At 42.3% G+C, this 23,919-nt stretch overlaps 1 protein-coding gene across 6 annotated transcripts in view; it reads right to left on the bottom strand.

Moving 5' to 3' along the window:
* Positions 1–23,919, bottom strand: part of ERG (ETS transcription factor ERG) — a 148,882-nt gene that overhangs the window by 106,135 nt on the left and 18,828 nt on the right. For 4 of the 6 annotated variants that reach the window (XM_072846650.1, XM_072846696.1, XM_072846680.1 and 1 more), the window contains exon 2: positions 2,620–2,707. The exons of 1 other annotated variant lie outside the window; for it this stretch is intronic. In XM_072846650.1, coding sequence (XP_072702751.1) covers positions 2,620–2,658 — 39 coding nt within the window. In that variant the 5' untranslated portion in view covers positions 2,659–2,707. Of the gene's footprint in view, positions 1–2,619; positions 2,708–6,905; positions 6,929–23,919 lie in introns of those variants that run through there. One more of the 6 variants, XM_072846660.1, reaches the window with a different exon arrangement.

Raw genomic sequence — 23,919 nt, forward strand, 5'->3', positions numbered from 1 at the left:
AAGCTTAATCTTTAGTAGCTACAGAATGAAGCTGCCCAAACAAAATGAGGACATACACATTAAGACTTTCAAAACATTCCCAAAATTGGACAGGATCTGCCTGGGTGCTGGAATCTGGCTCTTGCCATTTCTCATTCTGAAATGGAGCACAAGAGCTGCAAGTTTGGTTACATTTTCTCCTGGTAGCGGGAAAGGCAGATTTTAAAATGGAATACATAAAAACTCACATAATGCAAATGAAATCACCCTTTCTGCAAAAAAGATGTCTCTGAATATTCATATTGGCATATTCATTTATCTTTCCCATTCATTTTCTGCACATGTTCAGGCAGAAAACTTAAATCTTAAAATTTGTCAAATCTCAGTAATTCAGACACTTCCTAGAAAGTGATCTGCAAAGCTACAGCTCTAAATGTGCATGAATGAGGCTGTATCTGCTTATTCAAGAAAATGAAAGAAACAATACCATGTGACCTACCTAACAGAGTACAGTTAATTAAACAAAACCATATCAAGGATGACTGTAATGAACACAGTTTGTCCCTTCTACCTCACCACAGCAATGAGAGATATAAAATACTGTCACACCAACTAGTCTTTCCCACGTCCCACGCACTATACTTTCTCGTGGTTTATTTTTAAGAATGTAGTTACATCCACTTTTAAAGTCTAAATGAACAGAGCATCCCCGGCAGCTTTCTGAAGAATGCGTTCAGACCAAAGCAGACTCTAAATGACATAAACAGCAATGTGAAGGATGTGATGTCTAGTTGGCTAGCTTTCCTATCCCGAACACAGTATTAAAGTAATTGCCTTCCTCACACCCTTTTTCAATGTAACAGCAACTTCCGCATGCTGTTTTGCTGAAAATAGGCTCCTACAAGTTCTCTTGAACACATCATTACAGAGATTTTTATGCAGCTCTCTTTTACTTGCTGTAATAAGACGCATGCATACCCAGCCTTGCCCTCTCAAACTCTAACTCCCATGGTTAAAAAAAAACCTACTTCAGATACCAGTTTTGGCAGAAAGCATGAAACTGAGTTCTTCCTAATGTTATTTCTGGCGCTGCGGACACTTAGACAGCATGAAGAGGTACTAAATCCCCTTCAAGTTTTTTGAAGTCTTACTGGTTGAAATCCAGGTGACGAGACATGTTCAGGCGAGACAGCTTATGGGGAGGGGGGTGTTTTTCTGCTCTTTCCATAAAAACAACTGAGGGCCAGAAGACTGTGAAAGTGCTGGGTTTTGGAAAACTTGGAGAGAGGAAAGGGACAAGCTCTCACACTACTGCCAGTCATCCTAGTATCTAAAACCAACCCAAAAATGCTGTAGGCATTCAGAAAAAAGCTGAAATGCTTATTTCATTGACTGCCTTTTTACAGGAAAAGTGCGTTGTTTAAAATAATATTTCATTTTTATTCAGTTAAAAATAAGTTGTAAAATGAAGCTTTTCTATAGAGAGCTGCTGACTTTTTCTGTAGAGAGCTAGCAGTCGACTGATAAGAAACTCCATGAAAGAAGTTGTAGAAAATGTAACTTCAGGGAACGCCAGACAGACAGACAGACAGAAAGGCAGTCAGAAAGAATAAAAGGAAACTTTCCACTTACAGCCTGCTTAGCATGGCTGATCTATTTATTTGATTACAGCAATCTTACTACACCAGCAGTACTTTCAGATGGCAAAATCCATGTGAATGAGAAGCATGCAGTTTCATCATATTGTTTGTATATAAGGATCAGATGGCTTTTCCCACCTCAGACATTGCTATAAGTGTATAGTGTCTATACACTATATTGCTATATAGTGTCTTTTTACTTTGCAAAAGAGAATTACTGTTCTTCTCTAGAAGCAGTCAGGAAACCGTTTCCAAGCAAAACCTCTAGATGCTGAAATAGTGAGGCAGAAACAGTATCCCCCAAACTAGTCAGTTTGTGAGGCTCAGATGCTGTTGTTTATGTGCAATACCCCAAAATGTCTTGTTCTTAGCAACACATCATCAGCTGTGCCTGCTAAGTCTAGCAGGTTCCTAGTCTTCAGTGAAGAAGGATAAGAAAAACACGGTAGCAACAGTAATAGTAATAATAATAGTAATAATACAGTAAAAACAGTACACCACCTTCTGAAATGTAGCAAAGCAATGCTGTTTTTAAGGCAATAGCACAGTTCAATGTGTACACTCCTATGACTTACATAAAACTATCCCCTTTTCAAAGGGATGCTTGTTTGGCTTTGAATTTTTGCACTGTGCTCCTTTTCCTTCTCCAGTTGAACTTAATGTTTGCCACTGGCTTTCGTGAAGCAGAACTGAGGACATATGAATTCAGTATTTTTCAAGTAGGTGTATTTTATCAAGCATACCAAACATTAAAGGACAATCTTAGAAAAAGTTATCTTCAAAATATCCACATACTTCAGAGCACATCAGCACAGGTGTCAGCAACAAAGACTGCAGGACTGACTCAGACAATAGCATATAAATATCGAGGAATAAAAGAGCCAGTGTTGTGCAGTAGCACAATTTATAAACATGCAAGAAAACCTGCAGTATGTATACATATTCTTTAATTTTATGACTCTCAAAACATCTGAGGACTCACAATAAACACGAAACTAACCTTGATGTGAGCTGCTGGATCTGGGACAGTCTGAATCATGTCCTTTAACAGGCCAATGTGTTTACCAGGAGCTCAGATCCCAAGGCAGCTGCATAACCAAAGAAACAAGTGTCATATGATTATATTTTAAAAGTTTATTTTCAATACAAATCTCTTATCTTTTTATAGACTGATAAGCATCTTTCCTTCCCCAGACCTCCTCGAGAACCAGTACAGTTGAAGCTCTAAGACACTTCTGTTTCCATACAGTCTGTTTAGGATCTATTTCATACAGGAGAAAACAGTCGGCCCTGAAATTCTCATGGAAAATTGGTCTTTATCTGTAACAGACGATTTTCCCAAAATAAGAACTCTGGGATGTGCTCTGTGCTGCAGATATCAGGGATTTCCACAATCCCTTCTTCCCAATTTATAAACATCCAGCAGGATTGGGACAGAGCTGGAGCTGATATAAATAAGTATAATTTCACTGAGGTTGTGCCCATTTACAATAGCTGCAAGTCTGATCCAGCCGCTCAATTAACAGCACCTCAGAGCATGGATATTCTGGGACCCCTTATCCATGTCCGGTAATAAAGTACAGAGGGGTTGGGGCAGGTGGGGTGCATTTGTCTGCATGTGCAGGGGGTGGGGGACCATTAAAACAATTTAAAATAATAACAATATATAATGTAAATAATGTAGAGTACTGCTCCATAACTAGAACATCGAATAACTGCTAATAAATTGGGATCATTAAGTCAGGAAACTAGAAAACATGTAGAAAAATGTAGGAACGTGAATGTCATTTAAAGTAATGTGGCTTTTTCTCTGTTCTCCCTAAAAGCCTGGACATTCCCGTTTCTAACACAAGAAATTTCCTTTTGCCCATGACCTTGAACTTTTTTCATTTTTTAAAGCAGCAAGGCACTATCAGAAAAAAAAAATCTTTTTCCTCAGCGTTGGCTTTTTTTATTTCATTATCTGTTCTCACATCTACACTAACTTGCAAATCAAACTGCGGATAGCTTTTACCTATTTACTCAGGAGAAATGTTGATAGACTGGCTAATACTAAGTTGCAGCTTGCCCCAGAAGCAGTCCTCATGATGTAAGGGAACCATTTATAAACTGTGGTATTAGACAGTGCAATTAAAGGTATCACCATTTAGATCTTGGTACATTTCCCCCTTACTACTTAAGGGAGCCAGCTCTTCAAATCCCTCTTCAAATCCATGAAAACAATGTACTTAATTCGATGGCCTATTAGAGAAACCCCAAAACAAGCCAAATTCCCATTTTATACACTTTCCTCAGCTATCTGTGGATGATCAAATGGGATCCCGATGTCATGGTTTTAAGTGACAGAACTTAAATATCTTCAAAAGCAACAGACACTTGTTTTGGTAAAAGCAAACTTTCAACAGCGATGTTGTTCAGATTTAAGTCATATAGAAACACTAACAGCACTGACATGCCTTTCAGTTCCCTTCCTCCCTTCCCTAGTAAATCCACGCCCGCCACGTTATTCATTGGATTTATGTGATTCGTATTTTAAGCTTTCAAAACCTCATACACAGGATCTGGAAACTACTAAATTTCATTTAAACTGAACAGAAAAATATTTTGAACCCAGTGTTAGATCATGCTTTCACAGTTTGCATACTTTCATCACTGTGTTGCCATAACGGTACCTCACGCCCAGCACAGAAGCCTACCCAGGAAAGAGGGGACTTGTCCCACATCAGTGTTTATTTCCATCTCTCTAACATCTTTGCTCAGCACGCAAGCATGCGCTGCGTCTCTCCTCCCTACCCACGTATTTTACTTGGTTAACCCAGGTTTCAGAAGAGAGGTGGGTTTAGACACAATTTGGGAAGCAACTTCCAACAACGTCTAGACAAAGGGAAAGGGCTCTGACGTTCCTTACAGAGCTGGGTACCTGCGCCCCTCTTTGTCCCCCAGAACTGCTGCTTGTCCCCTGCCCTGGAGCCCGTCCCCTGCCCAGCACCGACGGCATGCCACCTCGCATCGCGGTGGAGAGGAGACGGAGCATGCAGGACCCCGGCTCGCCCAGCCTGCTACAGCTCGGAGAGCCACTGAGCTGGGAATGCCTGGCAGCCGTGCAGGCGTTTCTGCCTCTCCTGAGCTCTCACCGCCTGGGGGTTCGCCCAGCAAAAGCAGGATTTTGCGCTTAGGAAGCACGTGTTGAGCTCAGAGGTGTGGACTCTATTCCAGAAATGCCCCATGTCGCTCTGGGGTGGGAAACAGACTTTTATTTCAGAGCTCAGAGTTGCTTGAAGCTACCGGGGTTCAGGAGAAGTTGTTTGAACTATGCCAGGCCCGTTCATATCACATCTTTTCCCCAAGAAGACGGATTCTTTATAGAAGAGAAGATGACAGAGAACATTCGCAAACCAGTTGCCACCTCTACACCACATGGTACGGGAATCAAAGACAAGCAAATGTTAGCCAATATGAGTTGGAAAGATGCATATGCAACTGCTCTGGCCATTTGACTTTTCCCCCGTACTGCTGTGTAGCGGTGATCCTAAAAGGGGGAATTCTGCTTTAAACTCAACCTTTGGCAGCCTATTCTTCTTTCTCACCTGGATATTCATTTATACCTACTCTAGACTGGGACATGTCCTAGTTTGCAAAAGGCACGGCTTTTGTCTTTTTACTTCTGGAAATCCTTGTTAAAAAAGCTGTGACAGTTTTCCTTTTTTTTCCCAAACAGAAATATAATTTTAATTATTTCAGCTCCACCTTTACTGGCTGGAATTGGAAGCTTCCAGACATCTGGTACTAACTTGCTGAACCAGATGGTATTTATTGCCAGAACCTCCTCCACCCCCATCCCAAATTTCATGCTGGTCATGTTTGTGCTTGACAGTCTGTCACAGGGTCTGCACGTGGCTGTAGATTTTGCCCTGCATCCCCTGGCTAGCATGACTCTAATGTAAGAGCCAAAATGACACTAAAGCCTGGTTTAGGGAGACATCTCTTTTCAGGAAACCGAAACAAGGAAATCAGAACACAAACTGAAAGTTAAGCGCTTGCTTAAGTGCCTTCCTGATTTAGGGTTTAACCCTGGAAGGATATATTCGTAGCCACGGAGCAGGTTTTCTTACAGTTCCCAGCATCCTGAGTCGAGCCTAGTGTTCATTAATCCTGTTTTAGAGGTACAGGTCCCCGTGGCACCCCACCTCGCAGGGCGTCGGAGAGCAGAGAGACGGCAGCAGTCCTGGCAGCACCCAGGGCATGGACCCTGCAGCTTCTGCTGGCACGTGGCCAGACGCAAGTCCATCATACGACTGAAATGGAAAAAGGCCCTGTCGCATAACAGGAAGCCTTCCCGCCACATGAAACAAATAATTTTGTTGTAAACCAGCGGGACCGTGTGCGTCTGCTTGCCCAACCAGAGCTACAGAGCTGCCGTGGGGCCGTGGCACTGCACGGACGGAGAAGCAATGGCTTCTCAGTGGAGTTGGAGACGTGCATGCCCACCCCACAACCAATGCACACCCACCAAATGAAAAGGAGCTGTATTTTAGTTATGTATGGGGGACAGAGCACGTACTGAGGATGCCCCAAGGGCCCTGGGAGAGAAGGCACCAGAGGACAGGCAGGAGACTGCTGGGACAGTAGACCAGGCTCACATGCCCTGCCCACACCCCCAGGAAAAGAGGATAGCTGGCATCAGGCTGTGGGCAGCGTTAAATACTCCTGACAGGATCTGGCTTTTGGTACCGGTTTCCGTCCCCTGGTGCATCTGGCTTTTGGTACTGGTTTCCATCCCCTGATGCATCCAAAGCATCGTACAAGTACAACAGCAATAGTAGCAATATTGCTCATGAGACAGGAGAGACAAATTCCCCCTCTGTTGTTCAGGACAGATTAAAATATCAAGACAAAACCATGTTATTGTACAAAACCAGCCAGACCTGGGTATGCCTGTGCCACCCCACACAGGAGGAGACAGATAAGCTATGGAGTCTGTTGTCTTTCTGTGCACGTGTGCACGCAACCCGCGTTTTTTGAGTTATGTAAATACATCAAAGGGTCGCAGAATTATGTACAGCTCTCGAGTTCACCAGATGTGATTACATTGTTTTTCCTTTTTATAGTCCTATCAAAAGGATTCGACTTTTTAATGTACACATATACTGCCAAATTACTGAGAGGCTGAACGTCCCCTCTATATGGTGGGCAGTACGCACCCCTCTCTCCTCCATTTTTGCACTGGTGTTGCTTTGCAGACAGGAACATAGGTCCCTTTTCCATAATTTGGCATGCTATGCTCACCTAAAAAACCCAGCAGGTTCCCCCGACGTGTCCGACACCCCGCACTACAGCGCTGCGAGAGAGCATGACCGGGCAGTCAGCAGAACTGACAGAAAAAGACTCCGGGCCAAACTCCTGGCAAAGCGACGCCCACGCAGAGCAGAGCTTGGCTGCAGCAAATAAAGAAACATGCTCCGCGCTGCTGTTCTGCTGGGGATGAATGTGGCCCAAAGTACTTATCTGCAAAGGGAATAGTATTCAAAATACAGCCACAGAGCCGATTCCAATACGGGATAATGAAGGGCTGCTTAATCAACAGCAAACGAGATGCTAGAATTGCTGGGCCAGGTTCCTGGTGCAGTGAAAGCAAGGATGATATTAAATGGTTACCCAAGCACAGGCTGCACAGGAGAGAGCAGCAGCAAAGCTCTGCCTGGAGGACAGCGGCTCTCTCCGAAGAGCCCTGTATCACTGCTGCCGAGACGGTAAGAGCCCGCACTTTACAAATACGTGAATGTCAGACAGCACGGAAAGCTATGAATGGCACACAGCACTGCAAATTTGCACACGCACACAGTACACTCTGGTACGATGAATAATACAGAGTGGCATTGCACCAAATTTCTACCAGCATAACTTCAGGATGTTTACCATTACTCACAGGAGGTGAATCCCTGAACAGTTATGCAGACTATCCCAAGTGAGTGCCAGCAGGACTTTCAGACCCCCTCACACTGTCATGCAACTGTACTTGTCACATATTTTATAAGGACTGATGTTTTTCATCTGTTGGAGAGCTTTTGAGTTGTGCAGCTCTACCCATTTCTGGATTGTTTTTTCAGGACATCTTTTTCTGTGCTTCTGGGTCCTACCAGCACTGGTGAGATAGCGTGTAAAAGAAAGAAAGGTTGGGATATTCAAAAGGCAGAAGGACTATAAACCTGCTCTCAGTGGTGTGTAGAAACAGGGTAAGCTCCTGCTGCTGTATCTTAGGGCTGCCCTTCTTGGTAGCTGAATGCCCTACATATGGTTTTCTGCCTTTCTGTGATTTGTGGACACCTAAAATTGTTCCAGTTATGGTGCAAGCTCTTATATAGCAAGCTTAAGCCAAATTTAGGCTTGCTGCAGTTTAGAAGTAGCCTACAGATCTGAGGAGCTTCAGGGACCACTAACTGAAAACCAGTGTGCAATCATTCCCGTAGTGCTGCTGCTGCTTTATTCATATCATAGGGCTTTGTTGAAATTAAGTTATTAAATTAAGTTATTAAGGTCTTTAAATTAAGTTCTTTAACAGGACTAAGAAGAGAAGAAGTGAAATCCTCATCCACTGAAATAAACTGGACTTTTGCCACTGTCTGAGGCAGGCCAGAAAGTCACCCACTCCATCTTAGTTGATACGTGCAAAACTCGGGAGCAGAAGATTGCTACAAGCACGCAATTTGGAAACTGCTAAACTTACAAACAAAACAATAAGCTTCTTGCACAGCATGGTACCGCAAGCTTATGCCCCCTCCTTCTCTGATACTTCCAGGTTTAGAAGAAGGTACTCCAGAGCCAGGCGAGCAGCCGCAGTCAGCTCCTGCCCCTTGCCGAGGTTTGCCGAGAACTGGAGTGGAGCCTTCCTGGGGGCTGAGGCAGACCATGGCCCACTCTGCACCACAGACCTGGATTTCTGGGGGGAAACGGCTCAAAGAGCAAAACCCAGCAGTATCTAGTGAAGAAGGCCCAGAACTGAAGTCATAGGAATGTTTATAATTCAGCATTTGTAAACCAGGGCTCCAATGAGCAGACTGTGATGATCCAATCCAGGACCAATATTGACACTAAACTATTACATAGCAGAGCTGCATGACATGGGCTTAAAGCTTTTATGTTTAGCTTATGGTTGGGTATAACCACTCCAGATATTTTTTTTCGCTTCTTTTGTTGTAACCTCTCTGCATTTAACAGCCTCAACAATAAAACCCTGAGGAAAGATCCTGCTACGCTCAAGAAATGCTACTGCCAAGGCAATTCATCTGCAGTCAGGGCGTATTTGCTGTTGGGGTAAGACTTCATGATTGCAGGTGGATACCGGGAATAAAACAACAGTAAAGGACAAGAAAACCAAAATAGGAAAAGATGCATCAATCAGCATTTCTACAACTTTCCATTCTCAATAAAAACTGTTGGTACTCATCCTGCCTTTGCAGGACAGAACACAATGGCTGTGCTGTGCACTGTCTGATGTGCTTAGCCACAGGAGTGAAGCGATGCTAAGTGGCATTGACTGTTACAGTACTAAGTTAGGATTAATAGATCTGGGCCAGGAGAGGTTCCTAACCTGTGAATCTAGTGCACTTCTCTTCTGTACTTATGAGCACATAAAATAAATGGTAAGTTCTTTGGGAGCAATTTAAACAGAAGAATAACTCACTGATAATGTTGCAATTATACCTCTTTGTAAGTTTTTTTTTAATAGAATGGCATTATTTGTTTAAAAAAATCAGTGGGGAAAACGAAAGCGGAGCAGGGCTGGTTGCTTGATGGGCTTCAATTCTGGTAGCTAAAAACTGAAAGATTTTTCACTTTCAAGAAACATCTAAAGATGTTAATAAAAAAAATGAGTCCTAAATCTCTTTTTTTTTTTTTTTCCTTTTTTCCCTGGAAATAAAGAAAACTTACCCACCCAGCCCTCCTCCTGACAAGCCTCCTGAGGGTTTGGTTTTATGACTAGCTCACACTGGTAAGCTCTCTCCCTCACGCAACGTTAACACTATTTCTGTCAACCAGATCAGAGTGCTGGTCTGCCAGTCCCCTTCTGACGGGACTCCCCTTCAGCAGTACCGGTTCCCCGACGCAGCGAGTCACGGTGCATGCAGCGAGTCACGGTGCATGCAGCGAGTCACGGTGCATGCAGCGAGTCGCGGTGCTTGCAGCGAGTCGCAGTGCTTGCAGCGAGTCGCGGTGCCGCTGGAGCCCCGGGGTGACACGCGGCAGGAGGGACCGCGCGCTGGCTCGGGATGGTGGGTAGGTAAGACCTGCCCCTGTCGGCAGCGGACGTGGGCTTGGCGTGGTTTAAGTTGACCGTAAAACCACAACTTGGATATTACCGTAAGCAAGTCAGTAACTGAAGAACACGCCATGTGTCACCACCTGTTTGTGAAGGCACAGATGGCCAGGGTTTACAGTTAGCTCTGTACTAATAGCAATACTCCAGGTCCTTAATGTCTGTGGGGGCAAAGGGATGCACCAATCTGAAGCCGTGTCTATGCTCTCTGTGTCTATGTCTGTCTCTCTTGGAGTTCATTGAAGCTGAAGATGGAAGATGGATTTTCTTCTGGGATACAAAGCTGATCTGCGTACATTTTCAAGGAGTTAGAACGTGAATTGGTAGTACAAGGAGTTAAATATCTCCTGATGGACGAAGAGCACTCCCCTTCTTGGATGGAGGGGTCAATCCACCTACAGGGAAAAGACAGCAAATGTTCCCCCTCTCTTTCCCTTTGAACGTGGAGCCGGTGGAGAAGGCACATTTCTACACTACCACCCAAATGTATCTGTGCAGCTACTGCTTATCTCCATTCCAGCCCCTGATCTCAGGGGAGGATACAGCCCTAAATTAGCTCATTTACAGTAGGAACTTTAGACTACAGCCAAAAATATTTGTTTTTATTAGTACTCCCTATATAGTACGCCTCTGACCAATAACTTGGTTTATTTATTTTTTTGACGAATTACCATGTTCTTATTCAAAGCCATAATGAGGATTATATATCAATGTGGAATGCAGAGCAGCTATTCCTGAAACTCCCAACTGCATATAAAAGAGTTTGGAATTCCCCAAACACTATCTCTTCAGTCCAGGCCACTTACAAATGTGGTTAACATGAATGAAGTAATATCTTCAGAAAGGAAGGAGACTTTTGAGTCACGTCTGACACATTTAACTACATCAACCACTTTCCATAGCTCAAGGTTTTGACTGTCTATCTTAGTGCCATGCACGGGTATTTGATAATGATTACTTCCTGATGCTTATCCTGTTACAGGATACTTATGCACACGCAGGGGATACCAAGGGGAGAGTAATGAATGAATTCAAGACTTTGTGCTCTCCAAGTGGAAAACCACAGAGGTCACCAGAAGAGTTCCCGGATCAAGTCAAATTCCTACTTGGTGCACTTTGCTGCCTTTCTGTTTCATGCTAGAGCTGCCCTGTCAGATTTCTGTGTTTAACTATTCAAACTCAACTCCATACTTAGCTGAAGGTGTCTGCCAGTCAGCTCCACAAGAGCAAGACATGCAGCCATGAAGCAACCACCACGTAATTTCTATCTGCAGATTATAATTATGGACCTTAGTGCTCTACAGAAATACGACTTTCCAAAGAAAAACAGAGTATTGTACAAAAGCAGGATGACATCAGGAGAGAGATATAGTGACAAATAGTAGTATCGAATTTGCATTCATTCCACTGTTAAAGCCCAAGCTCGTTTCAAACATTTTAACCGATGCTCCACTTAAAATTACATCTGTGGAAAGATACACTCACTGTTATTGGAAGAATTAATAAGAAATTATTTTGAGGCTGAAGTCAAAAGCTAAGGAAAACTAATGTCTCTTGTTGAAAGATAAAAGCAAATGAGAGTGTTTTCGAAAGTGAAACAACAAGATCCAATTCAATAATAACAAATTACATATCAACCTCCTGTGGTACGCGTTATCAGCTCCTTCAGGCCTTCCTTGGCTAGTGCCTCTTGGACTTCAAGGCCATTTGTTTGAGAAAGATTTGTGGATTAGCTGATGCTGGCATTCTGCACTCAGTTCTGGCACCTGAATTTTCCAGGTCAGAGGTAGCTGTGTGAAGCCGAAGGACAGATGACATACAGGAGATTAGACTAGATGCTCTAGCTGCCCTCTAGCTGTCACATACCTATGCCTCTCTTTTTAATTTTGTTCTCAAGAGATCTGTTTCTAATAAGCCCACAGAAAGTGCTAGGCAAGAATCAATGTAAGTTTTGCACCACACACAGCTTTCAGGTGACACATTCATATTTTCAACCACATTTAAGCATTTAGTACAAACTGATGGCATACACGTAATAAGCAGAAAACAGTAGTATTTTTAAAAAGTCATAAATAATTGTGTGAACACTTCACAGACTTTTCAAGGATAACTACTTGATTAAATTTGCATAGTCAGAAATTATGTACACCATGCACTTCCAGTAATTACTGAGTACACTAGGCTAGTACATTATTTACTGCAGATTATCCACACAGTTCTGCCAAACCTAGAAAAGCCCTGAATTGTTATAGTTAAAAGCAATACCTAAAATCTGAAGAATCTAAAATTACATTTATGGGAGAACTAAAGTGTAATGTCACTTAGCTGAGAAATATATGAGCAAGAACCAAAAAATAGTTAACATTTTCTCTGTTTTCAATAAATTTCCTCGGTTGTCATATTCAAGAAATGTATATGCTGTTCAGGAACAGAATGTACTGGCACTGAATCTGTTGCATGCAAGCACTCACTTTGGGGATGCAACAAATGTTTCAGTAATCGGCACTGGAAAGTTGTCCTCCCCTTTCTCCCCCTAGGTTTCTGGGGGATGCTTCTTGTTCTAATGAGGAAAATCATTGTTTTAATGAGCAATATAATTTTACTGTTTTTTTCCTGTGTGTATGGACTCACTCTTACTGGTCCGGCATGATGCAAAGAGGAGAGGCAGCTATGTGTCCTGGGGAACTCACCCACAAGACAGCTCCATTGAATGTCTTATTTGAAGCTGTCTCAGAGCATCGGTGGGAAGAAACAGCTGCAGTTGCCCAACTTCCCACTTGTACACCCCAGTCATGACCTACCAACCCATTTCTTTTGCTGTGGCATCTCACGGCGGGGCTCCCTGTGCCGAATTCGCCCAGCTGCCCCCTTCATGGGTGGGAGCAGTAGATGCACCTCCCCTGACAGGTCCCCCTGGGGAGTGCTGGGCCTGGAGGGAGAGCAAAGATCGTATCAAGCCTTAAATTGGGCTCAACAAGAACTTTTCTGAAGCAAGTTAAATCAAGAGCAGACTGTGTGCATGTAAACTACATCCCATAGCCACTCACTGAAGTATACTGACAATGCCTATGACAGAGAAAATGCCCACAGAGATTTGGGCACATCCAAGCAATCAGGTTTGCGGACCTAAGGTGTTCCAGGCAGTGTGAAAAATGGTCCTTTATGTGGAAACTTTCCAGAAGGAGGTTCGACCTAGCTGTGGACACTCTCTGGGAGTGAAACAACACTGGACCGAATGGTCAGCTGAGATGCCTGAAGCACGTTTCTCCAGCACAGCTTTGTTTTCTAAGACATTCATGGTGCCTGCTTCCCTTCTACAGCCAGGTATGGGCGTCCCCTGCATCAGTAAAAGAGGAGGGGTCAACTTATGGGATGTCAGCAGCAGAAGGAATGGATAAGTCCTCCATGAAGGGATAAGCAAAACACGATACAGAGGGTGATGGAGAAGCGTGGATGACCCTTCACAATCCGCTGCAGGATTGCTGTTGTTTTGAAACTCCACCCTAAGGATGGCAAGGGGGCTTCATGGGGAACAACATTAACCCAACCAACATGACTAGCAACACCATTTTTTTCTGATTCTTAAGACAAAGTATAAATCCATGTGGTGATCCTTCTTCAGCATATCAGTACATTAAGTCAGCTTCCAGTGGAAGTGATCATTTGACTACAGAACAAAACTAAGCAGAGTCTTTGAAGTTCTTCAGACCAATTTTCCTTTCTGTTACTAAATGCTTTTGACTCCTCTTGTATGTCCTGGCATAAAATTCTTTATTTCTGTTGGTTTAATTTCTCTTTTTACTTGTGGCACTTCCATTTCAGATGTTGGAAAGTAAAAAAAAAATAAAATAAATAAATAATCTGAACAGCTGTATAAACATGAGGTATTTAAGAAGTAAAGTGACTTCCATTAAGTGTTGACTTGCACTGCAAGAAGTGCTTTGAAAGTGCATATCAGAAAGACTGGCACTTCCATTGCAACTTGAATCTCGCTTTATCAATAAAAAATGTTAATGCATTATAAAAATAGAAATGCGACACATCCTTAGTAAGAAAGTACCTTAGAAGGATATAAGTCATCTTCAACAATGCTTTGATTTGTGACATTCAAAGCTTTGTTTTCATTTTTATTTCAAATGCATTTGAGGAATGTCTATAAATAACTAATACTGACTGAATGTATAATTTTAGGCTCATTTTTTCAGCATCTGGATTTTGCAGTAGTTGACTAGGTGAAACACGGACCTGTCACTTGTGAAACTGTAAAGTCTAAAGTTAAGTGTTTAGAAAAATAATATTTTGCGGATCTAAATGTATTTCCTAATAGTGAGTGTAAAGCTGTAACATAAAATTTACAGCACATTACTGAACCTGTGCTATGCAAAGATGCAAATTTGACTTAGAAATATGAAGAAACAAATTTCACACGGAAAAGACACTCATTAAGCTCAACTGAAAACTCCTACTGTGTTTATTTCTCTATATTGCAAGGAAAATGTTTGTATTCCACCTCAAACACTATTTAAAAACAGAGTGAAGAGGAATGCATTTAGCTCACCAAGCTTGATTCCACAGCAGGCAAAAAGTGCAGCAAAAGCAGTGCATGGGGTTTTGCATGTGGATAAGAAATACTAATGGTGAATTGCATGTGAAAAAGAAATACTAATAATTACGATGCATCGTACTTACAGCTGGAGAAGAAAAGCGATTACCGAGTTAAGGCAGGTTTTGCTCACCCCGTGTGCTTTTCCAGCAGAATTTTCGAAGGCCCCAGCACGGCGAAGTTACAGATGGAATCCCCTCTGCACTTTGGAAGTAGTTCCCCCAAAGCAAATGGGACAAGTTTTAATGTATAAAGGCATGAGTAGGCCTTTGCAAGGATAAGGCTGCAGTTATCTTCTTGCTTAGCTTTAATTCAAAATCAGGACTTAATGAAACAAATACGGCTTATGGTCCAGACTTTCCATAGATGTAATAGGAAGTTTGGGAATGGGATACAGGAGGGTTTTCTTAAGCAGTGGGGCCCTTTATATTTAGTTATTCTGTAATTAGTTGTTTTTATTGACATACGGCATACAGATGGGCTTATACATTGCTATAGAAATACGGCCAAAGTTTATTATCTTACTACATTTATTGCTGTGCCTTCCATCATGACGGTTCACAAAAGCACAAAACTAGCACAGGACCCAATCCCATTTACGTTAAAGTAAACAGCAAAACTATCACAGATTTCAGCCATGCAGGATCAGACTCCAACCACTATATGGACATACACATGTGTTTCACCCACTTCTGAAGGGGTTTGTGCCTGGAAGGAAGCAGCAACTCTCCTAATGGAGAATGCTGTTGCAAAAAATAGCTAATTCCCAGAACCGGCAGATATACATGGCAACTGTAGAGATACGAATAATTCAGATAGTCTCTTTAGCAAGGGAAGCTCAAATAACGCCTTGCCACTATGAAGCTGGTACGTTCTGGATGGTATTTGAGGGCTGGTGCCTTTGCATGGGAATTTTGTCACAGGAATTTAACACACGTTGCCTGCACTCCAGGCTGGCTGTCCACCCTTTCTTTCAGTTCAGCCATACATAGGGTACCTTGTCACAGCAGACCTAACCTGAAATTGTTTAGCTCTCAAGAAAAGGTTCTGCCAATATTTTTATAATCAAAATTTTTCCTTTGTTGTCTCCCTCCAAAGCAACAGATCCCATCTCAAATTCTTCTGCTGAAAAATGGTAAGACATAGACACGTAACAATTTTGAGATTTTATGATGGTCCAAAATCTGATTGTAGAGTCCAAGTTTAGAATAAATTTTTATATACCTCTACACATTTGTTTGGATTTCAGCCACCCTTCCCCAAAGATGCAACTTTAAGCAAGACCCATCAGTATGTTTTAATGCAACAAATAATTCCCCTTCTTTCTTCCCCCTGCCCTCACCACCATGCTGCACATTTCCCCAGCTCCCACTACACCTAGGAACTGCTCACATTTTTTTGCAGTTTATGTCTAAAACCTTCTTCATTTCCAGGTCCCACTCCCATTCTTATGCTCAGCGAGAGCCGACAAATGTTTCATCCAAAAATTATTCAACCTTTCCCAACATTTTTTCTTTCAAAACCCTGCCGATTCTTCTGTACAGATTCTGACCAATTTCAACAACAATCAGCAGTACTGACGGTAATTTGAGCATATGGCTCTTTTGTCAGCCGCAGAGACACTGTCAATGCAGGCGGCGTGGAGGGACTCCAAACACGGCGCTGCCCTGTGGTCTCCCATATGGTCAACTCCAGGCCCAACATGGAGATCTAGCAAAGGAGACCCAATCTAGATGGCAGAGGTCTACCAAAACAACTGGGGTGTTGAACTGTGAGCCTTTAAACTGCTTGCTGTTTGACATGAACAAACTTACAATGTAGGCCAACTTTTTTACCTTGACTTGTATCTTCTTCATTTGCCCCTCAAGAAACTGTTTCTGCTCTTCACTAATGGAAACTCCCCACAAGATATCACAAATGCACAAGATCTCAAACAGCACCAAGTCCATCTCCACCTGCTACAGCACACAAAGAAATCCCACCTCATGCTAGGAGAAGATGCTGTATGCATTTAGCAATGCCTCCTGACCGTACCACATGCTCCCTGCAGCACGTCCGTGCTCACGTGGTGGCACACACACGAGCTCTGGGGCAGGAGAACCACAGAACAACTGCGGCTGGATGGGACCTGTGGAGTCATCTGGCCCAACCTCCACCCAAAGCAGGACCTATTACAGCAGGTTACTCAGGACCTTGCCCAGTCAAGCTCTGAGTATCTCCCAGGCCAGAATTACACTACTGCTCTGGCCACCTCCTCCAGTGCATGGCCACCCTTACAGCGATTTTTTTTTCTTTATTTCTAGTCACGGTTTCCACTGTTGCAACTTGCAACTGTAAGCCATGGACTTTTGCTGCACATCTCTGAGAAGAGTGTAGCTCTGTCTCGTTCTACACCTTCCCATTAGGCAGCTGAAGACTGCAATAATATTTTTTTCCTCTGTTCTGCAAACTTTGGACCATTTTATTCATGCTTTTGATCTCTCGCTCAATGCTACATTGGCTTGCTACAATAGACAGGTACTAACGCAATTCAGTTCAGCTAAAAAGGAGAGTTTTAGTGTCCATCTCTGTGGGTGCGTCTGTAGCTCTGTGTAGTTTTACAAGTGAAGGCATTATTTCAAGAGCATATGAACCCTTAAAATAGTGAATCAGGATATGCTTAATTTATGAGGGTCAAATAGGCATTGTAGGTACCTCATGCTGACTACATGTTAAAACACCTTTTTGCCATCCACCAGTGAAGTAAAAAGAATAGGCATGTGGCTGTTGTGGCCTCATCAGTTCTCCAAGCCACTGGTTTGTCATGTCACAACTAACATATTATCATAGCTCTAGTAAGTATTCAAAGCCCTGGTGTGGTTCTAAAACTTCATTTGGTGTTCTCTGAAGTTATTAACCACTAGAAAAAGTCATATATGTCAGTATTAAAGATCTTTTTTAGACATGTTAGCATGCAGATTAAGATTTATGGTTTTTGTAACATCAGTCTTGCATTTCCTTAAACAAATGTACTCCGAAAAGAAAAAAAAAGCAAGCTGCAAGTTCAAAGAATTTAACTGAGTGATGCAAAGTATTTCCTTTAAATGTAGATCCAATTTCTTCCACTTTTTTATGTGCCAGGTGTGTATAAATGTCAAATACTAGATCTATAACAGCAATGACTCTGCTTTTTCAGTAGAATTAAAAAAGTAAATCACTACCCTTTCCACCCCAAGCTTTGACTCATCATTGTGCAACCTGCTAATGAAATATAGTTGAGATGAAAAAGAAACAAATCAGGATTGTCACTTCTGCTGTCTCTGATGCTTGCAGTTGCAGCATGCTGTGATTTTAAGCACAGCAACTTGGAAGTTTACTTTTACAGTGTTTGCAGGACTGGTTGTATATTATCCATGCACTTCGTCTTCGAGCAGCTCATACTTTGCAGAGGAACCCCTTGAGCAGCTAATTGACTCAGTCTCAGCTATGAGATCGAAGGCCCAGATCCTGCTCAGCTCCCACTCGTATCAGTGGGCTTCGGATCTAACCCACCCTAATACGTAAACAAGCAGTGGAAGAGAGAGCACTCTGAGATTGACCAATACACCAAAATGAGGGAGGAAACAAAAAAAAAAGAAAGAATCAAATTCCTTTGCCTTAGAAGGATGTGCACAGTAGGGAAAGTTAACTAGGATGGTATTAGTAATGGGTATGATGTTCTTCCTTTATGGTATACAGAAGTTGTATGTATTTCCTAAGGACTCAGTGGTACACATGAACTTGCCGTAAGAAAATGTTTTTTTGAGTGCCCGATGATTTCAAAATGACTCAGGATGGATTTCCCCCAGCCAATGTCACACCACCACAGATCCTATAACATTAATTCCATCTTGCCTCAAGTAACTGGCCCCAACTTCCTTTTTCTCCTCTCCTTGCAGAAAGGCAGGAGGAGACAAGAGCTGGTGTTTTCAGAAGCGCACGAAGTGCAACATGTGAAAATCTTCATCCCACTTCTCAGGTCTGTAGGGCAGCTGGGGACCCACGTACTACCATCTCAGGGAGACCATTTTCACCATCAGTGGAAAAATAACGTGCTCCAAACATCTTCCCTTTTCCACTGGCTACAGATCGTAGTCCTGATGGAGTTTAATGGAGACAAAACACCCTTCACAGGGGTTCTGCTTAGCTGGGAGTAAGCAGGGCACTGTAGTCAAGGGGCAAGGAACAATTAGGCCTACTTTACATTTGTGAAACAATTAGTCATTAATTAGGCCAGTTTCACATTTGGAAAAGGGGAATAGATTTAATTAGAGTGGAATTATATCCCTCTGACAGACTTCAGAGGGAACTCTAATGGCAGGATGCAAACTATAAAGTCAGCCAGGCTTTTACAGCATTTAATAGCTTACGGAGCATATTGTAAGTATACAGTCCTTTCAGTATGTATAACAACCATCTGCAACAAAACCCCACATCTCTGCCAGGATCAGAGTTACTAAATGGGGGGAAAAAAGAATTTTAAAACAGTAACCAAATCCCCAGCTTGGATCAAGCATCTTTGTAACTACATTTGGGCAACTTCTCTCCCTAATCTAGAAATTCCCCCCCCACCCCCCCCGGAATTCTTGCCACAGAATATAACGAAAACATCAAGTGCCACTTAAGGAGATAAATATTTAATGTCTAGCTACAAAGTATACTTTTTCCTCTCAGTCATACTTTTGTTTAGCTATTAACTAGAGGGAGGGTCTGCACGTGAACTTGCATCTAAGTAAGTAAAATGAATTTAATTGATGCCTTCTGTTACTCACGCTGGGGCTGGAAATGGGCACTGGTCTCAGAATAAAAGTTTCTTGGGAGCTGCAAATGTTCTGCAGCTTAGTTTCCACTGACTTAGCGTAAACCCCCTTACACGGGGCTAAACAGCAAATCTTCCATTGCAAGCTGTGGGATCATTCCTATAGAGTCCAAAAAGAACTGGCTTTGAGGCAGGACAATCCAATGAAAGATAATTTCCTAAAAATACAAGCATATTCCCATCCTCTGAAATCAAAATCAAGCAAGATGGAGCCATAAGCAGAGCGTGTTGAAACCATGCAGAGCAGAGAACAGGACAATGTGGTATTGGTGACGGGAATACTGCTGATATTTTTATTTCTTGGTGGGAACCACTCCAAGCAAGACACTTCTTTTTTGAATTTAGGGATGATGACTTCATGGACTTTTTTTCAGTGAAAAAAAAATGCAGCTTTCAGCTACCCCCAACTATTAGAAGATTTGAACCAAGTTTCCAGAACAGTCCTGCTTCCAACAGATACTGTAGGAACTAAGAAAAGCCATAGCTCCTCTCCCCAGCTTTGTGTACCTCCCCCTGCCCCCGTGGCTTTTAACTGCTCCATTTGGCAATGTTATGTTTTACATAAATAATTGGACATTCACTGTAGCGGAGACTAGCATGGATGTGCCCTACTTTCCACGTGTTTCAACCACTGGGCTACAGTCTTTTTCACTCTTGACTAAATGTTTTACTTAAAAATGGACCCACTCCTCCAGAGGGGATGGAGGGAGATCGATCTGACAGCACCCTTTAATGCTATAATGAGGATATCCCAAACAGGAGAGATCCCATTTTACATCCGCACTCTACTTAAACCACAGTAGGGATTGGAACTGAGGTCTGGGTGTTCAGAGAGCCCTGGAAAATGCATTTCCATGGACCAGTAAGGCAATCAAATTTGTGAACTTTTAAGGATGAAACAGGAAGAGCTCAGGGACAACACTTCCAACTGTCGGATGCACAACAGTGCTAAAGAAGCGTACAGAAGAAAAAAATATTATCCTAAATGTTTGAAAACACAATTGTGAACACCCACCCAATGTTGTGGAAGTCTGTGAAACAAGTGAAAGGGATTTAAAAATAATAATTTGGGCTTAGGAACAAGAACTCCTTACAGAGAATTTCCTGCCCGTATAAATGCTCCCTCCTCTCAACTATGGAAAAATGTGATACTTCTAGTAACTGAATCTCAAATTATTTAGGACTACGGATTTAAATCAACACCTTGGGTACCAGTTACAAGCTTGCTGGAAACTAACACAGATGACGCCCCCCCAGCCAACATGCTCTGCCTGCGTGGACTCGTATGAATTAACAGGTAAACAGTGCACCCAGAGAGCATAGTTGTTATTTTCTATAATCACTGGGAAAACTCATTCCAGGAGTCATTTCATAGGTAGACTCCCTGCTCAGCTAACATGCCCTCAGCATACAGGCTGTCTCTAACACAGTCATCAGGTGAAAGGCAAATAAAGGAAAAGAGCAAAACATAACTAAATTAAGGACACTGAAGGGGGCACACAGGGCTCCTACATAAACACTAACTACTGATCTCTGCAGCTTTTACTTCTCTGAGGTCGCAGTGTCTTATTCCACATGCCTTCCTCCTGCCACTGCAGGATTCTTGCATTATTTCTTCACTGAAAGGGTTCTCAAGCACTGGAACAGGCTGCCCAGGGAAGTGGTGGAGTCACCATCCCTGGAGGTATTTAAAAGATGTGTAGATGTGGTGCTTAGGGACATGGTTTAGTGGCGGACTTGGCAGTGCAAGGTTAATGGTTGGACTTGATGATCTTAAAGGTCTTTTCCAACCTAAACGATTCTGTGATTCTATGTATGAAGGAACGTAGAGGCAAGTAAGGAGATAATTTGTTTCTTAAAAGATGTTGCTTCCCACAGGAAAGAAGAAGAGGTAATGGCAAAGGAAAAGCAGAGTAACACATTGGCCAGCTGTCATGTCAGAATATGAAGGAGGATAACCAAGCATCCTACTTTCTGCCAGTCCCCTCTTTCCTATACGTTTTAGAATAAAGTAACAACAGCACATGCTGTCTTGTATATCCAGTGTGCCCAAGGGTTATTATGACCACTCTGACCTTTTAAATCCTTTCTTATCTTGGAAAACAGCTTTTACTTTACAGCAGGCCTGTATAAAGGCAGCATAGCAGAGGGCATGACAGAAGTCACCATATAGCTCAACACAGTAGAAAAGCAGCTCTGCACTACCTGCACATGGGAGGAAGTTCCCTGTCTCGTTAAAACGGGGTGGAAAGACAGCTATGTCCATGCAGACCTTTTGAAAGAAAAGTCCAGGTTGCCTCAAATTTGCCTAGACAGGCATGTATTCAGGTTGTTTTATCATTTTAACCCAAACCTAATTTTTTTTCTGAGAATTTTTTATATTGCCATCGCATTTTGCACCTTTAGGTAAAATATTCCTCATCTTTATCACCATCACCTGTATGTCTTGATGCATCACCTTCATTTGCTTTTGGAAAATTAAACCATAATGTATCATTTTGTTGAAAACACTCATGTTAGTGTCATTCAATTATGCAGAATGTTCTTAATTCTCACATTTTTTCATTATAGTTGAAATAAATGGGATAGGGGCATTCCCTAATCACCTTTAGTTTTCAAGAAAACAGTGTCTGCCTGTCATTCCACTTCAGCAGTGGTGAGAGAGCAAGAAAAGACAAAGATAACATTAGTACAAATATTTTCTCAGAATGTTGGTTTTTTCCCCTGGCAGCAAGTAGTACAGGCAACTGTTTTCCAAGTAGGCTAGTGATTTTGTGAATCCAGCTCAGACAAGGAAGAGGCCAGATTTTCAAAAACTGCCCAGTACCCATCTGCTAAGACTCAAAAAAAAGACAACAAGGAACACCCAAACTCATTAATTACTGCGAATAGCTTAATTACACTTCATTAAAGAAAAATATATTCTAACCTACATTATTATGACCTACATAACATTTACACAAACTTGTGTTTGAATGTAGCTGTATTTTTCTTGCACTTGGCATGGAACAAATCATGAAATAAAATCATTTAGCAGCAAAGCGCACAAACTCAGGCTGACACAGACACCCTTCAACATGCAGGCTTCCTACCCACAGAGGAAACAACCTGAAGAAGCTGAAAGATTGACAGAACATAGACCATCACCTGGTCCTGACTTCTTTCTCCAATACATGCTACACATTTCTTCCAGTTCTTCTGGCTAGCACCTTGATATAAAAAGCAGTAAGTTCTCAGCGACATCAGTAAATTGAACATTCCTTTCTTTTTAATGGCTACGCTGCCAGGATATGCCAGGCTCTCTCTGGCTGTTTGGAGCATGAGACATCCAAAGCCATTGCTGATGGCAATGGAGGAGGAGGATGGGCAGCCAGTGAGCTCCTGCAGCAAAGGCTAATTGTGACAGCGACAAATCTCTGGAAAATACCCATCAAACAGCTGGGAGGTCAGAGGAAAACATCTTGATCTGTGACCACCAAGCCACCTTTGGAGGTACCAGCATGCCTCGTGGGTTGGCAGCAGCAGATACACTCAGAAGCCCACTGAGCTGATGGTATTGTCCTTAATATTATTTACCAGCATGGAAGAGCCTCCATGTGGCATTGTCTGTAGCTGGCTCCCTTGTATTCTGAGGTCTTGCATTGCTGAGATCTGTCTGGACGGTTTCTGCATGGTGCGAAAACAAAATGTTGTCATAAAGTCCAGACAAATGTATGTAGGGAGGGGGAAATGAAGAACACAGCTTCCTCCCTTGAAATTCCTGTTTTCACATTTCCCTCTGCCTGAGACTTTATCTCTTCTGCTCATCTTGTAGAAGCCATGGCAATGAAAAAAACAGGAGACTTTGTCAAGACCAGGACTGGACTGTTAATCAGCAAAAGAAATGAACCTATAAAACTCATATAACCTTGCAGTATATAAAGTAAAACTGCCCTGGTGGTGACAGTTTAATTCTAACTACTCTCTGCCAAAGTTTCATTCTGGGTATGAATACACAGGTTGTCCAAAGGAGTAGCATATGCCCCTTCTTTCCTAATTTTGAGACACTTCTTTCAATGCACATAGTTCAAGATAAATCAGATGTTAAAGGAGATATTTATGATCTCCAGAACTCAATAAAGTGCATTTACACTTACCGTACCTTGGCTCTTTCTGGGCTGAAAAGACCATAAGACCTCATGTATAGTTGTATAAATAAACGAGTATATGAAATTTAGTAACAGGAGCTCTTGTGACTCATGGAAGTCTTTGGAAAAATCCCCACTAATCTACTAATAATAAAGAATCTGTAATGCTAAAATTGCAAACCCCAGCACGTCCCCTTTTCTTAGCATACCAGAGAGACTTTTTTTCTGGTAACAGTAGCATATTCAAGACAGCACAGGCTTGACACAAGGCTAGTTCAAATTCTGAAGCCGGATATCTAGAATTAAGAGCATTCCCATGCAAGATATTGGATATTCAGCAAAATTCTCAGCTCATTGTAAAAAAGCTAATATTTTTAAATAAGTATGAAAGTGCCCAGTACAATCAATCAGTGTAGAAT

The sequence above is a fragment of the Ciconia boyciana genome, chromosome 1 (genome assembly GCF_034638445.1).
Source record: "Ciconia boyciana chromosome 1, ASM3463844v1, whole genome shotgun sequence".
NCBI classification, from domain to species: Eukaryota; Metazoa; Chordata; class Aves; order Ciconiiformes; family Ciconiidae; genus Ciconia; species Ciconia boyciana.